This window comes from Amphiprion ocellaris, chromosome 6 (assembly GCF_022539595.1).
Source record: "Amphiprion ocellaris isolate individual 3 ecotype Okinawa chromosome 6, ASM2253959v1, whole genome shotgun sequence".
Taxonomy (NCBI): domain Eukaryota; kingdom Metazoa; phylum Chordata; class Actinopteri; family Pomacentridae; genus Amphiprion; species Amphiprion ocellaris.
The window spans coordinates 35,073,199-35,094,118 of record NC_072771.1 but is presented as its reverse complement, the minus strand read 5'-3'; the positions used below and the strand labels follow the sequence as shown (position 1 = coordinate 35,094,118).

At 38.7% G+C, this 20,920-nt stretch overlaps 1 protein-coding gene across 1 annotated transcript; it reads left to right on the top strand.

Moving 5' to 3' along the window:
* The first annotated feature begins 312 nt into the window (after nucleotides 1-312).
* shoc1 (shortage in chiasmata 1) lies at nucleotides 313-20,476 on the top strand. The gene is made up of 29 exons (XM_023288145.3): nucleotides 313-399; nucleotides 713-788; nucleotides 1,713-1,842; nucleotides 2,616-2,706; nucleotides 2,788-2,963; nucleotides 3,043-3,205; nucleotides 3,295-3,403; nucleotides 3,478-3,619; nucleotides 3,709-3,813; nucleotides 3,965-4,091; nucleotides 4,374-4,468; nucleotides 5,581-5,811; nucleotides 6,249-6,641; nucleotides 9,174-9,350; nucleotides 9,720-9,914; nucleotides 10,039-10,131; nucleotides 10,685-10,863; nucleotides 11,237-11,306; nucleotides 11,512-11,581; nucleotides 11,882-12,057; nucleotides 12,141-12,246; nucleotides 13,366-13,477; nucleotides 13,631-13,752; nucleotides 15,540-15,627; nucleotides 16,131-16,262; nucleotides 16,609-16,758; nucleotides 18,277-18,883; nucleotides 19,432-19,557; nucleotides 20,245-20,476. Coding segments are annotated over exons 1-29 (4,329 nt in total). The 5' UTR covers nucleotides 313-397; the 3' UTR covers nucleotides 20,331-20,476.
* The last annotated feature ends 444 nt before the right edge of the window (nucleotides 20,477-20,920 follow it).

Here is a 20,920-nt window from a genome sequence, read left to right as displayed (position 1 = left end):
TAAAAAAACAAACATTGAGTGCTTTTTTCTCTCATGTGAGCAATGTGTGTGTGTGTGTGTGTGTTATTACCAGTGTTTTATTTTAGTCTGTTTTTTGGATGGTTAATATTTAATTTACCTCTTTATTATGTATATTTTTGTGGGAAAAAAGCTTTGAAAAAAGTCACTCTAATGTTATGATATTCTCCTATTGTAATCTTTTGATTTAAAAAAGCCAATTATTAAAACAGATTTTAAAATTATTTATATTTATTGTGAAATTATATCAACGTTTAGGTTTGCGCTGTTTGGTCCAAGAGCGCATGCGCAGAAGTCAGGCCCAGCAACGAGTCTTTGACATGAAGTGTTAATCAGACATGAAGTCTGATTAAAACACTAAAACAAGCCTCCTGCCATCATGTAAGTGTCATATTAACCAACAAAATACCATTATAGAAGTCTTACTTGTTAAATCTGAGCTGCTGAGAGCTTAAATTGTCCAGTTAAAAGCTTCGGAAAACATTTTAATTCGACTAGCTAAGACGTTAGCTAGCTAAACAAGCTAACGTCGCATTAAAATATGTGATGCTTTTATGTTAGTGATATATTTATGCTCGATAAATATTACGTTAATGAATCAAATAATAAACAATAATGATATGAAAACATGAAGCTGCTTTTCCTGAAAATCAGTTTTTTTGGTGTTTGTATTGTTATTTTTTGCTGTTTGCAGGTCTGATAAGGACAGCTGTGCTCTGACTGAAGTCTTTTCTGCTATCAGATATAAAGCTCTGGACTATGTTTTTGAGGTAGTTTTGTGGCTTGTTTATTTTACCTGTGAACATCTCATTAAATTGTGTTGTTCTGCCTGCTTTCTTCTAAGTCAGGGGTGTTAAACATATGGACTTTGCAAAGTGTAAAAATTACAGAGATGACATAAACTGCAGTTTTATATTTGTCCACTGCACTACCACAACTTTTATGTATATTTTAATGTATAAATTTTATACATTTACAAGGCAGGGGGATAATTTAACGCTCTTCCTGTACAGGTGGCCAGGATTACTACACAGATGTGAAAATGAACGTAAATTTAAAGTAATTTCTAGATCTTGACAAGTTGCTTTGATCATAAAGTAAAATACAACAACCGTAGGTTTTGGTTTTTTTTTTTAAAAGAATGCATTCAACATTACAAAAGTAACTGTGCAAAAAATTCAATGTTTAAACACATCTTAAAACACAGAGGACAGAAGTTTTGCACAAATATGGACCAGACTGTCAAAGATGAGGTTATCCCTCACATTGTGATTTCATTGACAACCCAGATTCTTCCTCATCTGCACCGCAGAAAACCCACCAAGTAAATTAGACTGATTATTCTTCTTGTGTGCATTTATAACCCCATCTTCATCCCAGGTGTGCAGCACATAAACTTTGTGACTGAATGTTTCTGTAAGTTGTAATGTGTAAATGATAAACTGAAGCATAATGCTGTTGAAATAGCACATGTTTTTCTGAGGAAATTCCAGGCTGTTCATAAAATGTGAAAATTTTCAGAATGTCCTTTTTTCACAAAAACAAAGAGAAAAATTTTAAGTTGTGGTTCGTTATATTTTATTATGGTCTGATTTTACTGGTCCGACCCACTTGAGATCAAATTGGGTAGAATGTGGCCAATGAACTAGAATGAGTTTGACACCACTGTTCTAAGTGTTGTGTGTTTATTTCAGTCCAGCACCAGTCTGAAGGTGAAGATGAACCTGCTGGCTCTGCCAACTCCTTACCTGACTGGAACCAGTGACCAGTATCCCCACAGTGGAAAGCTGCCTGAAGTCACCTACAGGACACCGTGGATCAGAGGTATGCACGAGTCAGAAATATTGTATTATTTTTTATTATTATTAGTTTTATATGTTGTGGCAAATGTTTACATTACATTTTAGCCAATTATTTAGCACAACTAGTGTCTTGTTTTGTGTTAACCATGCATTCATTTAAAAAGTGTGTTCTCTGGTGATATAGGTGACCTGCTTACCTCATAATATTCACATTATTTATGATTTTAATATTGTTTGTCACCCTCTACATAACTCTTCAAAAATTTTCCTTTAACAGTTTTTACTAAATCTGCCACTGCACCTTTACTCTAAAAGGCAGCAGGGTGCACAGAGAAGCAGTTGCATCCCACCTACAGTCATTTGGCTTGACACCTATCAGACACAACATGAAAACCACCTGACTATTATTATGTAGGTCCCTCTGTTGCTGCTAAAATAGTTCTGAACAGTTTGGGCATTTACCGTGAGGTCTTGTGGGTGGCAGGGTCCACGATTCAGGCTTGTTCCACTGAATCACATCCATTCTTCTCTTTCTTGTGGCCTCTGGAGTAGATTATGTAGTGAGATGGTATGTATGGTCCACTGCTGCTGCAATGTGGTGGCTTTCTGTACAAACATGTATAGGTGAATAGTACGTGTCATCAACATCCAGATGACTGCCAGGACCTAAAGTTTTCAAGCAGAACTTCAGTGTTTTAATGCTGTGGCTGATTGGTTCACATTGCTGTATAAAACTTGTGATTGTGTGTTACTCAATTTATTGCAATACTGTTTCTATATTAACCCCCTCAATAGGAAAGGTGATCTCTACCTGCAAACTCTTCGTCGGTGGTTCTGTGCTTGATGATCTGGGACGGAAAAACCAACCAGTTAATTCAGTCGAAAGGTTCTGTTACTTCGAAACATAATAAATTTATAATTTCAGTGTCCAATGACAGATTTTAATACTAGTTTTGTTGTGTTTCAGATTTACTGTGAAACAAGATGTCGAGGTGATACCCAGTTCTAATCCCGACTCACTGAAGGATTTAAATCTGGATCTGCATGTTTGCCTCTTCAAAGAATCACAGATCAATGATGCATGTCAGGAGTTGTTTTCCAAGTGGACAGTTGAGCAGATGGAAGCTGCAAATAAGAGCAAAGGTAACTTATTTCATGTCACAGTTAAATAAATATAAATAAATATTTGATTCTGACCAAAACGTGTTTATATCTCTCAAAGATCTCCGCCTACCAGAGGAACTTATGGCTGCCGATCACTTACTACAGTTTAAGAGACATTTACCGACACTGAAAGCCAAACTGTCCAGACTGAGGATGCTTCCTGTGGCCGACCCTCTGCTGAGCCCAACAGGAGACGTCATTTCTGAGGACACTGTGTTCAGGTACATCATGAAACCTGCTCATTACCGACAAGAAAGAACTGTCCTGTCGTCGTTTCCTCATGTAACAATAATGCTCAAACCTCGTACAGCTGTTTCAGGCGCTGTGTGTCTTACGAAAAACCTCCAGATTTGGACGCCACTGACCTTCATGCAGGCGTTCATGAGGAGTTTGTGAAGGAGTCACTCACAAAGGGAGAAGTAATTACAACAACCACAACCTTTAAACACCAATTATGTCGTCAGTTTATTGCTCATCATTTTTTTTTGTCTAGTCGCTGCTGTTAGCTGCTCTGGTTGACAATCTGCAGCTTACCACAGAAAACTACACCTCCTTTTCAAGCATCGGTGGTCATATGAACGTGTCTCCTGAACCGCTGGACGACCGGTGTTCAGTCCTGGATCTGCTTCATAAAGGTAAAGACAAGATGCAAATGCTTTTAGATTAAATAAAAATACACAAGGGTACACAGCAGAAAAATAAACAGATATATTTGTTTCTTTAGCTGCCGGTTCAGATGTATCAGTGGATATTTCACAGTATGAACCACCAGAGGAGGTTGGTGAAGAACGAATAATGAATGGAGGACTGATGGAGTCAGATGTTCCAGGTTCAAGAGAGCTTTGAGTTGTGTCAAATCAACAGAATCTGTTTCTTAGACTGTTTTCGTAGCCAGTAGTTGTTTTTTTTAAAAACTGAAACCTGACACTAATAGTCACAGCAGGCCTCTGCAAATATCCTAAATTTAATATTTCTCTCAGGACATGTGTTGCTTCCAACTGAAATGGAGCTGGACTTGACTCTGAGCCAGACTCCTAAGAAGAATCAAACCCAGATCCGTCTGTCCACATCTGACCTCCAGAAGGAAGAATTGTCACCTTTTAGATTGTAAGTTATGATATCAGGCCGCATTCTAGTCAAACCAACAATTAAACAGATACTCTGACTAGGTTTTAGTTTATTTTTATACATTTCAGTGACCGAACGAACAAATGAAAATGCAGATATCACATTTTAATGGAAGTAGAAGTGTGTTAAGGAATGTGCGTAAACACCACACCAGATATAAATATCATAAGGATCAATGCTTACTCACTATAAAGTTTAAAGTTGTCTCTTTGTGTTATTGTGTGCAAAGAAACTCTTCTGACTTTAATCATTGTCGCGTAGATCTTTGATGTCAGCGAGAGCTCAGAGAGAGATGAAGGTGGCACTTTGGAAAGCAGAGAAGCATCCGACCTTTGTGGTTGGATTTCTGTTGTCAGGTAACAACATGTTGAACTTCATAGTTTTGTAATTAAAGGGGCACATGGTTCAGCTTACTTGTCTTTAAGGAACGACACAAAGGCGTCTCTGCCATCACTGTTTTGCTAAACGATATGCTCAAGGGATTTTTTTTTTTAAATGACAAGAATAATTAAAAAATACAATGATGTTTACGGGAACATTTCCTCCTGGTACCAAGTAATCAAGGAATACAAGGAGTGTTTTATGAAATGTAATGTAAATATCAACCGTAAAGTAAAATACATGATTCCACAGAGGACCTTGGACAAACACATGAAGACTTATTGGAGGATTTATATATATTTACTGCAGTACCTCTGAACAAAAGCCTTCTTGGACTTTTATTGCACATAAACAACACAGAAACTAGACTCAGATCCCAGACAGTGATTAAGCCTCGTCTTAGGCTGAAAACTTTAGTCAACAGACTGCTGTGTTAAATTAGTCTTTTAGTCTAAGACTGAGATTAATCCATGTCTTGGAAGCTGCCTGAGAGAGTTGCTGCTGTGCTTTGGCCTCAGCCTCTAAGAGCTGCTGTAAGTTTTGCAGACCACCAGATGTCATCGTGTTTCCTGAGTTTAAAGCTGCAAATCTTCACATCTCGATCCCTAGACTGCGACTGAAAAACAGTTCTAACGTCTTCTGCAGCTCTGGAGGGAGATTTACAAAAAGTCAGGTTGGATGTGGAGACTTGAAGTTTGGTCTGCAAACGAGGGGCAAGAGTTGAAAGATATCGAGTCCAGTCACCAATATTTATACTTAAACACATTTGAAGCAAGAGCTGTCGTGCCAAAGTGCTTTCCAGTGGACAAAAAAGATTAATGCTATGAAATAACCTGAAAGTTTTGAGGTTCAGACCCTACAGTGTTATTTATGATGTGTATTTACTCTCAAGCTGCACTGTAGGATCCAGTATTTTCAGATCGTGACACATTCTGCTGCACCAGATTTTGCTTTTGAATACTTTTCTGGAGACAGTCAATAATGTTGATAATAATATGCTTTCTCCTTCCATCTGTGAATATGGTGAGTTAAATGAAGCTCTAGTCCTGTCAGATTTACAGAGTATGTTACTGTACTTTTCTCACAGAGCCTCAAATGTATGAACCGGCCGTTGACTTCCAGCCTCTGAGTGAAGCCTTGAGAGTTGTTAAATTAGAAAAACAAAGCTTCGCCGGCACTGGCGACAAACTGCAGTCAAACGTGGAGGTGAAGCTGTGCTGCAGTCGTGAGTTCACAGAGAGCTTGAGGTCTGAGTTTTCATCCAATGGGGAGGAAATGATGGAAGACTTCAGAAAACTCCCACTTGAGCATGTGGCGGGTGAGTGTCATTTGGTTTTAATTGAATGTTTATTGGAGAACTGGCAATGGATTTCAAACAAAAATGTTTCTTTTTATAGTAAGTAGAGATAAAACAATTTGACGAGTAATTTATTTTATACAAAAAAAATAATCTGTTTATTGTAATAGTGATATATTTATCCGATATGCCAAAAGTATAGAAGTAACAGCTTCACTAATGTAAATATTTGCATTCTTCTTTATTTGTCTCAGAGGATAAACTGAACATATTTTGATTTTAGACTAGTAATCAGACAAAACAAGTAAGGTTTAACGTACATAAACAATATGGCTTCGGCCAGTTGAGAGAAACATTTAGCCTATTAATAAAAAATTAAGTATTTATACTCCGTTTCTTGTTTCTAGCCTGGTCTTGCTGTAGATTTCTGACATATGCATTCGTTCTTCTTGTTTCAGTCAAATCCATCGTGCTGAATCCCACAAACAAAGGATGTCTCCATACAGATGTATCTCCGAACACATTCCTGATTCATCCTGCCAGCACAGACAATAATCAAGTAAAATCTGCTGCCACCACCAGCAGCAAAGACGAGGAGAGGTTTTCAGGAGCTGCATCCACGTCTTCGGCTCAAACATACGTCATCAACGCGGGTGAAAATGACTGTAAAACAGAGGAGAAGGTCCACGTTTCCGAGCAGACTGCGTCCTTCAGAGATGATCACAGAGGTCTGCTGTTTATGAGACGTCCACCAGAGGAGGACCTTGACCCTCTGTCCACCTTCATGATGCTGAGGTCCCAGCAGGCTGCTCCAGTTACTGAGACACCTCCGGCTTCAGCCAACTCTCCAGGTAATCTGCAGTTCCTCTCACAAAGTCTGACGATGATTTTCAGCACCTACTTTATGTTTCTGCAGTCTTAATTGCATTTTTTGTCTGATGACCTCATAGTTTTTGTATCCATACATCACAGTCTTTTTTTTACTATCCAGTGTTCCTTTTATCTAAACAAAACAGAAACTGTCGTTAGTAATTTAACCAGACAGTCTGACATTTTGTACATCCATAATAAATGTAAATTAAGTCACGTAACTAAAATATACACATAAGAAAAAACTCTACACTATTTTGTTTTCACAGATAATGACTTAACACACTTACCATGCTGGCCTGGAGATAGTCCATGTTATCAATTTAAACTTTAAGGTGGTAGAATCCAGAAACAGCAGATTAACAATCAGATTCACACTCGAGGGGAAATGATAATTGTTCACGTTGTGGGTGCATCATTTGTACAAAATTTGTAAAACTGTTAGACAAAGACTTCATTTTTTATATGCAATGTGTTTGTATGAAGCAGTTTTTAAATATAGACCTGGTGGTGGATTTACTGGGACGTAAACTTACTCTTTAGGCGGGAATCACAGCTCAGCCAGACCAGGACTTTTTAGGACAATTTTATACAGTTTGGGTCAGATTTATTTCTTCAAAACAAATCACTCTCTTTTATTTCTCATGTATTACATCTAAAGGGAGGCCAGCTACCTCTATTAGTCAATTTATGAAGCGTTAGTTGAGATTGTGCTTTCCAACATTTATCCAAGATTACTCAAATGATGCCCATTGGTCAACTTTTTTTTCACCCTTTGCATCTCTTACATATTCACAAAGTTTCTGTAACTAATTCACGCTTATTTTTTCCATTATCTAAGAATATTTTTTTACTTATAACTACGAATCTCCATCAGTATCAGCTAAGAAGATGATTAGAATCAGAATGTCTTTATTGTCATTGTATGAGAACAACGAAATGGAAAGTGCAGTCCTTAAAGTGCATAATAAATAAATAAAATAACATAAAAACAACCAAAAAAATATGTAAGACCATCAATATTAAAATATTCATGAAAAAAAATCATAAAACCATCTGATAAAACCCATTGGACAGTTTAATGATTTTTTTTTTTTATTCTCAAGAGTCTCAAAAATTCCTTCACCCTCCACCAGATCTTACAGAGTTTGTGACTGACAGATAATTGATGAATTCTATCCTGCTGGTTGGTATATAGTATACACTCAGATATTGTCATATTATTTCATAAATAAGGACATACACTGATGTCAAAATCTCATTTTAGTCAAATGAATGTTCTTCAGTCTGAGTCTAATATGTCTGTTTTTTCAAGATTAATGTTTCTGGATTATTTTTATTAGTTTTTCAGGAAAAACAGAAATATTCATTTAGTACTGAAATTGTTGCCGTATGGTTGAGGTTAAACTTTGGCTCCATCTGGTGGTCGTATCAACACATGAACACCAGATTTGGGACATAAAAGACAATCAATGTTTTCTTTTTTGCCAACGTGGCTCCTCACTTCCTTCCTTCACATCTCTTCCCCATCACTTGCCAAGAACAAAATGTGACAATAGAGGAAACAGATTCACCAAGCAGTGAAGAGACTGTGGACTGCTGCTCCAGCAGTTAATGTAAATCATGTTCAGCATCAGAATTAATGGAATGTGACTGACAGAAATAACAAAAACAATTACATTTTTTAAAAATTTAAATAAAGCAACAGATGAGGCAACAATATAAACTGCTCTAAATGTTTTGAATCAAATGTAAATAGTTTGTGACAGATCGCAAATAGAATCGGTCTGACGCTCCTCAGGATCAGTTTCAGAGCTTTATCCAGAAATGTCCTCACTGTTTGTCTCTGGACTGTATTTAAAAGACTGAAACATCCTCAGCAATGTCAGCACTCAATATCCGGACAAAGAAGTGAGGAAGGGAGGAGAAGTAGTTCCAGAAAAATCACCCCCAAAGCGACCATCGATTGTTGTAATTTTCCTGCAGAATGTTGCATATTTCTACAAGCATATCTAATGCCTTCAGAACAGTTTGAAGATTCAACTGCCAATATTTGATATTATGAACATATACATATAAACTGTATAAACCTCCAAATAGTAACATTATTAGCAGTGTTTTTAATTGATCAATTACAGTAAAATAAATGAGAAGCTTGATAATTATTAATCATCTGAAGAAATGTTTGCAGGAAAAATGGTAAAATCTGAGATTCTGCTCTCTTTTTAAAGTACATATTTGATGTTTTTTGGAAGGACTATGGACTGTACAAACAAAAAACTAAACTTTGGTAACTGACATTTCACTGACAATATGGTTGATGGACAGATGATCAGTAGATTTAACAATAATGTAAATAATTGCTCGTCGCAGCACCAATCTGACTGCTGTCCCACTGACATGATTTCATTAATGTGGAGAACGAGCTGGAAGAAAGTTCATCTTCATATTTAAATAGTGTCAGGTTCAGGCTAAAGTTACACGCTGTGATCTCATCTCGTCATTTTTATTAGAACCAGAGGTGAGCAAACCATCATTGGAGCCGCAGACTTCTCCAGAGCAAACACTAAACAGGAGACCATCATACATGAGTGCTGCTGTGTCAGGAAATGCTACCAGAGAAAAACTCATCAGTCAGTCAGACCCCCAGGAGAAACAGGACAACAGAGTAGTTCTGATCCAAGCTACAGGTGCAACACAAACACAACACCTCCAGCTAGACTACATTATCAGGTTGGAAAGTACGTTTTAATATTATTTTAGATTTTTTTCTGAAGTAGTTTCACATGTTTTCTTCCTTAAATTTATTTGGAGGTTGTTATTTTTTGTGTAAGCTTTTTATATAATCCATCATTGGAGGTGATTAGACATTAGTGAACTAAAAACAACAGAAAATATTTAAAATCTTTTCACAAAAAGAGTTTTATTTTTATACACCTCGCTGCTAATACTGATTTCAGTTGAGCCATCTGTGTACTTTCTCACTCACCAAACTGAACTGCAGTGTCTTTGTTGGAGCAAAGGCTGGTTGGTGTATTTAAACCTCTGATCCCGTACAGACAGCCAGCAGCGAGCCTACAGTGAGCTGCTGGCCTTCGCTCAGCCTTGTTTGAGCTTTGCCAGAGAGCTGGGGCTCAACTTCCCGGTGTGGGGGGACTTCAGCTGCCTGGCACCCGACCAAACTCACTTCCTCCTCAAGCAGCAGGAGAGGGCGCTCTGCAGGACTCCTGCACAGAACGCAGAGCTGGTCAGAGGTATGAAATGTCAAATTTGTGACACATTTGTGAGAGTTTTATTCATGGCTTTACCTGCATGTTGTAGAATAAATCCATTAATCCTACACTTCAAAGCTGTACTTTTTACCACTGTTGCCTGCAGATCAGGAACGGCTCTTCAACCAGGTGGCTCTGATGCACGTGTTGGTGACATTCAAGGAGCTGCTGCTGAAGTGCAACCTCAGTACTGCACTGGGTCTGTCTGAGCTCCAGCAGTTTGACTTTAAAGCTACTTAAACCTTATGTTTTTCGACCACAACATAAAAACCCTGACAGCGGTTTTATAGCATTAGTCATCTTGTTACAGTGCAATGTTCTGCTGGGAAACTGTGGGTCTTGGCATTCATGTGGATGTTACTTTGACACGTACCACCTATGTAAATGTGTTGCAACCTTTTATCCATGCCCTAATGGGTCAGAGCTTATTTTGGCAGGGACTGACATGATATGAGACAGGTGCTTTTAATGCTGTGGCTGATTATTGTATAATTAAGAAAATTACCGCTAGTATTTAAAATAAATCTCCTTTAGTGGGCTTGACTTGCTCACGTTTGACTAAAAGGGCTAGAAACATATGAAATTTATGATTTAAATACAGAAGTATTTGCTATAAATAAAGCAGAGTTTTGTAATTTTATCATGTTTTCATCGGTGCTGAATGAGTTTTTAAATGTCAGAGATTTCACAGTGACTGTGACCTAATACTGTATATAAAACACTGTGATACTTACCGTGTTTTTCTCATAAAGAGTACCTGACCAAAGCAGCAGAGGCGTGTGCAGAGGAGAGTCTACAGCAGCTGCTGAAGAAGCTGCAGATCATCCTCTACATCAGTCACAAGAACCAGGAGCCCAACCTTAAACTACTGGAGCTGCAGCAGCTGATAACTGAATGGATCCACAGTAGGACAGGACAGATCACAGATAAAGTCAGTGTCACAACAAAAGTTGCTAGTGACTCCTAGCACGGTTTTAGTTTCATATCGTTATAAAATGCCTTGTTTAAATGTTACTGATTCATCCGTGCTGCATTATGGTTTTATGTTTTTTTTATGGTTTTATGGTTTTGTAGTAACCAAATTGTATTGTTTTGTTTTATCATGCTGATGGAAAGCACTTTGGTCTTCTTTGATGTTGTTGTAAAGTGCTCTATAAATGAATTTGACTGATTGATTGAACAAAAGATAAAATACATGTTTTTAGTATGCAGAATTAATTGTGTGCAAAGTTTATCATGTGCAATTACTGAAGAGGTCATCAATGTTACTTGATAAGATCCTGGTTGACTTTTCTCCTCTGTAGATTCTTGTCATAAAATCAGTTGACTCTGATGACAGCAGATCAATAATCAGCAGCTTGAACCAAGTGACTGGTGAGCAACACTTTGACCTCTAATAACATTATCAGCAGCACATCTAATAAACTTCACACCACTGTGGCTAAAGTCAACCCAGCTGGAATAAAAATTAATCAGCCACAGACTAACCCTTGCTACAATCCTTGTTTTTATATTTGTAGTTTAACGTGATCGCGGTTGTGTCACACAGTTAAATATGTTTGTGTGTTTATTGTTTCAGGTGCTGCTGTGACTGCAGTTTGTCCTGAGGAGAACAAGAAAAAGCTGAATGGCGCCAGTGTGGTCAGCAGGTAAAAATGTACAGTTGTCTCTCAGTATTTTTATTCAGCATTATTTACTTCTACATTTCAGCATGTTCCTCTTAAATAACACCCAGAATTTATGAGTATTTATTATCTTGGCATTAATAAAATACATAGATAATAGTTTGTAGTTCTTTATAGTTTAAGAACACTGAGTAAAAAAACAACTTGTTTGTAAGGAGAGGGTGTTGGCATACAGGAGTAAATGCTGTGTTAAAGGAAATATTTGAAGCTGCTATGTAATGCTGAACCAAGTGTTGTTTTCACACTCCCATCCTGTCCCACCAGTGTGTGCGACGGTGTGTGTGTGGTGGTGTACGAGCAGCATATAGGCCCAGACTTCCCCTGGAACTGTTTCTCTCTGGTGGTGGAGTACGACCATCCAGGCCAGTCTCCGTGGGCCACAGTCTGCAGGGAGAGGAGCATCAGCCACCTCGCCTTCAACACTTGCATCTCTGACACTGGTCTGCTGCCAACACAACTACATTATTCACATTGTTATACTGAATTAATTGTCTCTTCTCCGAATGTGTTTGTTTCCCTAAAGACAACGAGAAAGCCCCACAGTGTCTGGAGGACAATGTGCCCTACGTGTTGTTTGTAACTGAAGGGTTTATGAACTGTCCAGTGCTGCTGCAGACACTCGAGTCAGGGTGAGTTTTCTTCTTCAGCCAGACAAGAAAAAACACCAATTTCCATGTTTAGACAATTCACGCGAGGTGGTATGACCAGCATAAACATCAAGATGACTTTATGTGATTTGGGCATCTATGGATTCGCTCTACTAGCATTTTAAATGTACTCATAAATACAGTCGATTTACCGTTTACTGTTTCTGCCTCGATGAAAAAGGATTCAGCGGTTAATTTACTACCGTCAGGATTCCATGACATCTACACAGATGCTCCAAATATGACAGCTTATTAATGGGGAACTCCACTGATTGTAAGCACTGAAATAAGTACTGCATAGATGAAAGAATAAAACATTTCTGAAGGCTTTGTGGCTCTAGAAATAATCCTAAGGAATTTCTAGTACTCAAGTTGCATTGTGGGTAAGGCTGGCAACCAGGTTTTGACAAGAAAGAGGAATTTATAGACAAAAAACAATGGAAAATCTTACATTTTCTGACACATTTCAAGAGTTTGGTGTTAAATACAGCTTTTACAGAAAACGGGGGAAGCTTTTTACCAAACAGACCAACCTCCAAATATCAGTATCAGTGTATTTCCAGCTCTTATATATTTTGCTCTTCAGATAGCTTCATGGGTAAATTTAACTGCTCTCCAAATTATACAAAAAATAGGTAAAGGATCTTGACATGGATATTAAATGCTGATTCTCCAATTCTGTTTGGGTTGACACTAACTACACTTGCATTTTGAAATCTGTTGTAATTGTAATGGTTTTCCTGTTGTGGTTTTGACAGATTCAGATGAATTTCCAAAAGGATGATAAATTAAACTATTATTTACATTGCAGTTAAGTCAGCTGATTGCTTTTTTCATCAATCATTTTGTCCATTCTTGTTCTGAAATAAAGTTGATTATATATGTCCAAAAAAATAAGAAGAAAAGAAGTTAGAGTCAAATTTGGAATATGAAATAACATTTTGACATTTTTGCTTAAGAAGTTACACGGCCCTTGCAGCTATAAATGCAATGGTTACTTCAACAAAGAACATTTCTGCAGAGGCCATGTTACACCTAAAGTAGCAGTGATAAGCCTTCATTTAAATGCCAAATGGGGAATAATGTCTGCTTGTTTTACAGCTTTAATATTACCGTGCTGGAGAGGCCTGCCTGTCCGACCCTGCAGATGCTTGGAGGAATTCACTGCTACTCTGTGATCACAGTGGATGAAAGCACTGCTATCATCATTCAGGTACCAGGACACACACAAATGTGCTGCCTTGCTGGATTTATCAGTGTTTTGTCTCCTTTTAATGAGCCTCCCAAAGACTGTGTGTAAATAGTATCTGCAAAACTTGTACTTAATTCAGCGTCAGCAGGTATGTGTGTGTTTTTGTGTGTTCAGGAGCAGGATGAACTGTGTTGGGAGCGAGCCAGTGAAGGACTGGTGATGAGGCTGACCGCTCTGTCTCTTCAGTACAGCTGCTGTTGGCTCATTCTGCACTGTCCAGACAACCCAGGAGGAGGGTTGGTGTTTCCATCACCTCAGAACAGCACATTGACATGAATTCATTTCCTGAAGACTTACACTGCCAGTCAAAAGTTTGGACACGCCTTCTCATTCAATGTTTTTTCTTTATTTTTACTACTTTCTACATTGTAGATACATACTGAAGATCCAAACTATGAAGCAAGATATATGGAATCATGTAGCAAACAAACAGTTGTGAATTAACTCTTAATCTGTTTCATATGTTAGATTCCTCAAGTAGCCACCCTTTGCTTTGATGACAGCTTTGCAAACCCTTGGCCTTCTCTCAGTGAGCTTCATGAGGTTGTCACCTGAAATGGTTTTCACTTCACAGATGTGCCTTGTCAAGGTTAATTTGTGGAATTTTTTGCCTTCTTAATGGGGTTGGGACCATCAATTGTGTTGTGCAGAAGTCATGTTGGTCCACAGTTGACAGCCCTATTTGACAACTTTTAGAATCCATATTATGGCAAGAACCAATCAGCTAAGTAAAGAGAAACGACAGCCCATCATTACTTTTAGAACTGAAGGTCAGCCATAGCAACAGCTTTGAATGTATCTCCAAGTGCAGTCACAAAAACCATCAAGAACTACAGTGAAACTAGCTCACATGAGGACTGCCTCAGGAAAGGAAGACCAAGAGTCACCTCTTGTTGGCAAAAGAGCCAACAAGTGCTGAGCATCTCTGGGAACACAGTTACACCCAGCCTAGGGGTTACTGAACCTGACATGAAACTGCCATCCTTCCACTGGTCCCAAGCAGCCACAACATACGTTTTCTCAAAAAAGTTTAAGTGTTTATTTACAAGAAATGTGTAAACAGAGGATGTGGTAAAAGAATGAAAATGTGTAACTAAAATCTAGAGGGAGCAAAACCAAAAATTACAAACAAAACCCCACTAATCTGTTTAAATAAGACTGACCTACTGAAACAAAAATTGGCAAATGAAAAACACAGCCTTGTCTCCCCGTCCTAAATTAAGCAAGAGAAAACAGTTTAACACAAAAGTGGCTGCTCACTCCTATAATACTTATTCCTCAAATCACGGACTAACAAAATGAGTTGTGCTGGTTGAAGCAGGGTAGGATGGATGCCACGCCCTCCGACCCAGAGAAAAACGTCATCATCCCGCCTTAATATTACGGCCTTCCCGGTAGCCCCAACCAATCCTGCACCACCCCGTCCTTCCAGCCTCCAGTCCTGGCGGTGGTGCGGCGCAGCCCTTTTTGCATATTCAATAGGCAAATAAAAAGGAAACACAGAGCACAGAAAACACTATACATACCTATACGGCTGCAGTCATACCAACACCTTCAGAACTGTTAGAAAACCATTTCAGGTGACTACCTCATGAAGCCATCGAGAGAATGCCAATAGTGTGCAAAGCAGTAATCAAAGCAACGGGGGGCTATCTTGAAGAATCTACAATATAAAACCTGTTTTGACTTATTTCACACTTTTTGTTTACTACATAATTCCATATGTGTTCATTCATAGTTGTGATGCCTTCAGTGAGAATCTACAGTGTAAATAGTCATGAAGAAAAGAAAAAACATTAAATAAGAAGATGTATCCAAACTTTTGACTGGTAGTGTATCGTAACCTTCAACCAAGTCTGCACCCTAAAATGATTTACATTATGGAGACCTTCTATTTGTGCCTAAATGGGCACCAGTCACCACAAAATGGCTGTTCAAGTAGATTTATGTTCCAAGATGAAGCACACATACTGTACATAAAGGCTCACCATCACGGCCTCTGCTTGTGCGTTTGTAATGGCAGATTTTCCAGTGAAGCTTTCAGCAACTTGGTGTTGGTTTATTCGTCTCTGGTGCTGTTTGGCATGAAGTCCGAGGATCTGGATGTGAAGGTAGAACATACAATATAAACATTACTCATTTCCTCGTCTGTTACAGTTCATATTTTTCAGCAGTGTGTCTAAAGAAAATACCAAATATGCTGGTAAATGTTCAGCACAACATTTAGCCGTTTATCTTCATTAAAATGGCATTAATGGTAAAAATAGTGATGCTGACAGGTTAAGTGTCGTTTTACTCAGTACAGCCACAGGGTTTCTATGCAACTCTGGTGAAGAGTGAATTTTATGATGATTTTGATGAGAGTTTGAACAAAAGATCATTTTGCTTCTCAGTTATTCTGCACATTACTTTCTCAATTCATGATTTACTTTTTCAAGTGGCAGAAATCAGAGGAAAAATGTTGATTCTGACACTTAACTACCCAAAATATACCCGTAACATTCACTGATGACTATGAAACAAGTAGATCATACATTTTTGCTTCAGCCATAATGACATTGACAGAAGAAAACAAAAATCAACAGGAGCCAGTTAGTTTTCTACTGTCTTTCAGGTGCTGATAGTGTCTGAAGTGTTGGAAATGGCCAAATGGATCAGTCAGATCTGCTTCCACAGTCTGATGTCCAGCAACAGGGACCTTCTCAGCTACCTGAACAGAGACTGGCTGAGTGTGATGCTGTCACAGGTGAGCACAACATCCTCAAACCAAAGCCCTTCATAGAGGAACACACAAGAAAATCTACAGTCATGTTTTGGCTCCATCCACAAGAGGAAGTTTTTATCTAGTTATTTACATAGTTTGGTCTTCCGTTTGTTTGAGAAAGGCTTTTTGTAGTTTTATTTACAGCTTTAGCTTCATTCATGCAGGATAAATACACAGTAAATGTTTGAATAGGAGCTTTAGCTGTGCTTGTTCATATAGTAGACAACATACTGTTTCATTTTTACACAGAAGATTCACATTATTTACACACTTTATTTTACCCCCTCACATCTGTTCTGTGCAGTTACACATTTTTCATTCTCTGCAGGAGGAAAAGTGTCTCCTGCAGTTTCCTTGTATCAACCCTCTGGTTGGTCAGCTGATGCTGAGCAGAGCCCCATCAGTCCAGTGGCTCCTGGAGGCTCCACTGTCTCAGCTGATGGAGCTGCTCCCTGAGGTCCCTCATAAAGTCCTCAAGGTGATTAACAGCAGTCCAAAGCAACTTAAATATGCTCGGCAACGCAAATATAATGAATAGATAATAAAAATTATGTTTTCAGAATCAGATTATTGTCATTCAGGGAAATTACATCGGAGATCCACTGCAGAATGAAATGACAATGCAGGGCCAGCAATAAAAACACACACAATTAAAAAAAATCAGGGCTAAAATAAAATAAGTTATAAATACTGGTGCAGTAGTGCCAGGGGTGAGGGCTGGAGTCTGTCCCAGCTGACTGAGGGTGAAGGCAGGGGACACTCTAGACAGGTCACCAGTCTATCACAGGGCTACATATAGAGACACAGTCACACTCACATTCACAGCTACAGATAATTTAGAGTTACCAGTTAACCTCAGCATGTTTTTGGACTGTGGGAGGAAGTTGGAATACTTGGAGAAAACCCATGCATGCACAGGGAGAACATGCAAACTGATGCAAACCAAGGATCTTCTAGCTGCAAGGCAAAAGTGCTAACCACCAAGCCACTGTGCAGCCCCTGTGTTTATCCAACATTTTCTAATCATTTTGTCGATATCATAAACAAGCCACGATATTTTTGTATCCAGGCAGATCACACAACATCATACCAGCTTTGCAGCATGATCGACACTGACAGACAAAAATAAGCAGTAACAAGGAGACTGATCTGCTGCATGTTGACAACAGAAAACTCAGTATTTTGAATAGACTAAAGGCCATTCACAGCAGGAGAGCATGTTGATGAGTACCTGCAAAATACAGCAAATGACCTACAGACAAAGACCAAGAGAATGAGAGATGAAGTGACATATGCCAGAGATACCTCAGTATCACTACCCAGAACAACCCATGTCCAGGATGTTCAACACTGAAGGACGAAAGCAGAAGATGCTTCATCCTGAACAGTTAGGTGACGACCTTAACGTTCTATTAGGCAGGACCAAGGACAGGTCTGCTGTGTTACTCAGAGACTTTTGTTTGACCATGGAGCAACAACTCCCCTTACAGTAGGTCTTGGCTGAATGATCGTAGGCTTTCGTGTGTCAGACATACAAGAATGCATGTTGAACATTTACTGGAAAAATAACGATGTTGAGCATAATTGTGGTATTCCATAAAATGCCAGTAGCCGCAAGAAGCAAAATCACACAGAAAAATATAGCTAGGATCTCGTTCTACAGTAAAGATTGATTTAAACTCATTACCGGGTGTTTTTCCTCCCAAAAGACATTTATAGCCTCCCCCTACTATTACTCATCTGACATTTTGTGTGGGATGAATAAAAAGGATTTTACTCGCCGAACAACTGTGCCTGGAATAACTCCTTCTGGTTCACAACTCTGAGACAGGTTGCTGACATACAGGAGTGGATGAAGTATGTGACTATAAAACAGTATCCATGGCTACTCCACCAGGGCTCCATCAGCATGTTATTAATTATAGCATATTCCATAAATCTTTACTGGGTAAAAGAGGATCTTTTCAGTGTTCTCCCTCTTTCTTCCTGGTTTTAGCTGTTCAGTGACACCACCTCCCTGTACTCACGGACCGCAGATCCCAACCAGCCTGATACAAACCGACAGACCAGCCAACCCAACAGCCCCTGGACCCACAACAGTAACAGTGAGCACATCGACTCCCTTCATCCACAGCAGCTCCCTACGCACCACGACACCAGCTTCCTGTTTGAAGCAGCGAGTGCAGATGAGAGCTTCTGTGAACAAGCAGTGCAGGATGACAACTCGGATTTCAAGCTTGCCCTGAGTTGTTCCTTTGGCAGCCCAGATGTTGGCTTCCAGAAGAGCTGGACGAGCGGTGATCCGTGGAGAGAGGGGAAACTTCCTGGCTGTAGAAGCAGAGCTGGAGTGGTGGGGAGGGTTGTTGAAAGAGCGGGTGATGGGTGGACACAGAGGGCTCCACCAAACAACTATCCCTCCTACCTCCATACCGCTGACAGTCCTCTCAAACTGAACCCCACATTCAGTGACAGCCCCGTCCTGCAGCAGCCAGCCAGGGGTCAGATATCCACACACCCTGCAGTCTACAGTGACCTCCAGGATCCTCTCCACCATCACCTCAGCTGCAGTGTCAGCCCACCGACAGGCAACACGTGGGCTCGAGGTCAGAGTGCTAATGACAGGGTTTCTGCAGGGCATTAAATAGCATTGATTTTGTGAAAAATACAGCCTTAAATGGCATTAAAAATCATTAAATTTGATTCTCAGTGGCATTAAAAATCCTTTCTGCCATTTTTAAGAAAAATATTTGATATTAATAATATATAATTGTGGACTGCGATTCGTCAGATATGTGCATCTGCATAAACATGCCGAAGCATTGCGATAATTGCTCCGGCCAGTCGGGTACAATTGCCAAAAATTGCATGTTTGGAAAGTGGAGGAGAATTGAGAAGTAGGGAAATGCAAATTCCAGCAGCAATGGCAAGAAAACATGGAATTCAGAGAATGACTGCAGCCCATGGGTGGTCTGGGGTGGTTTCCGGATTCAGAAATAGTGAAATGTAGGGACAGTTTCCACATAAAAATCATCTTTTACAAAAAACAAACCTGTGTAATTTGTTGAGTTCACAGTCATGGCATTAAAATTTTTACAGTTTAGCGTTAAAATGGTATTAAAAAGCATTAAATATGACTGGCTGATTTCTGCAGAAACCCTGAATGACTGCTTCTTCAGAAGTGGAGGGTTGATGGCAGCTCCAGCTAACTTCGGCTCCAGATGTTGGATAGGACAGGAGAGGAAGAGGAGTGGAGAAACTGCAGGCCTGTTTGGAGAAGGTGAATAATGCCGGCTATACGCGTTTTCATCCACATGACTTTACCTCAAAACAAAATGCAACAAAGTGCAAATATGACTAGGGCTGCAATCAATGATTATTTTCACTGTTGATGAATTTCTTGCTGAATTGATCAGTTGTTCGGTCTATAAAATGTCAGAAAATGGTGAAAAATTTTAATTAGTGTCTCCAAAGTCTGAGATGATGCCACAACCCAAAGATATTCTTTCATAGAGGAGAAAAAAAACTGAAAGTATTACAATTTTAGAAGAAAATTTTGAGTTTTGCTATTAACCAATTACTCAAACTGATCGATTTTCAAAATAGTTGGCAATTAATATATTAGTTTAGAAAAATCATTGCAGCACTAATCTCAACATATGAAAAGCTTGTGATGTAAACATTCAAGAAAAGAAAGAAAAAAACTGTAACAAATGACGTAATATTTTCAGTGCATTGTTTTCCTTTCTAATCATTAAATCACTTGTTTAATGAAACCTGACTGGAGAATTCAGATCATCACCTGTTTATGTCAATGAACCAGCACTTAACATCCATTAAACATTTCTACAGATTTGCAGGATAAAAGTCGCGCTACATCCGGATAGAATCAGTGTTCACCTCTTTATAAGCTTCTTTCTTTGTTAAACAGAACAGATTGAGATGTTTTCTTGTGTTTGTTTTGCAGTGTTGACGCCACTGAAGAAAGGGAGGCTGAGCTATGAGCGTGTTCCCGGCAGAAGTGACGGACAGACGAGGCTTAGATTATTTTAGACATGAATGGAAGACAAGGAAACAATTTGTTCAATTTAAGTCATTAATGGAATTATTCAAGTTTATCTTTCAGGTTTTTATTCAAATGAATTTACTAATGTTTACATGTTACGCATATATTCTATATTAAAGTAACAGAGCTTTTATCCATTTCTGTGTCTTCTTTTAAAATTTTGTGAGGGAAAAAAAGCAGAAATCTTAATTAATTTGCAAAAAATAAGAAATAAGCTAAAAGAATTCTTTTCACACTAAAAAAAATAAACTAAATTTATTACCATTTCAAATAGTCTTATTATGTTAATGTTACATGTTCTGGACTTTAGCAGCTCTAGTCTATCTGTGATTTATTATTCAGAATTAATTAATTTTATTTCTACTAGTAACATGTAATTCCTCCTGTTAAGCTCGTATATAAACAGATAAAGACAATGACAGGTTTTTCTTCATCGGTAGAGTTGTAATTGATGAAACTATTTAGCGCTTTAAATCTACTTAAAACTACATGTTAAACAATTTATTCATTTAGATTCTGCTTCCAAGCAATAAAGGTGTTACCAGAGGGTGTTATAGAGCGTGTTCTCTTCACAAAA

Coding starts and splice junctions, on each gene's coding strand:
- shoc1 (XM_023288145.3), top strand. Junction 789..1,712: donor CTCTGGACTATGTTTTTGAG/GTAGTTTTGTGG, acceptor TGTTTATTTCAG/TCCAGCACCAGTCTGAAGGT. Junction 2,964..3,042: donor AGCTGCAAATAAGAGCAAAG/GTAACTTATTTC, acceptor TATCTCTCAAAG/ATCTCCGCCTACCAGAGGAA.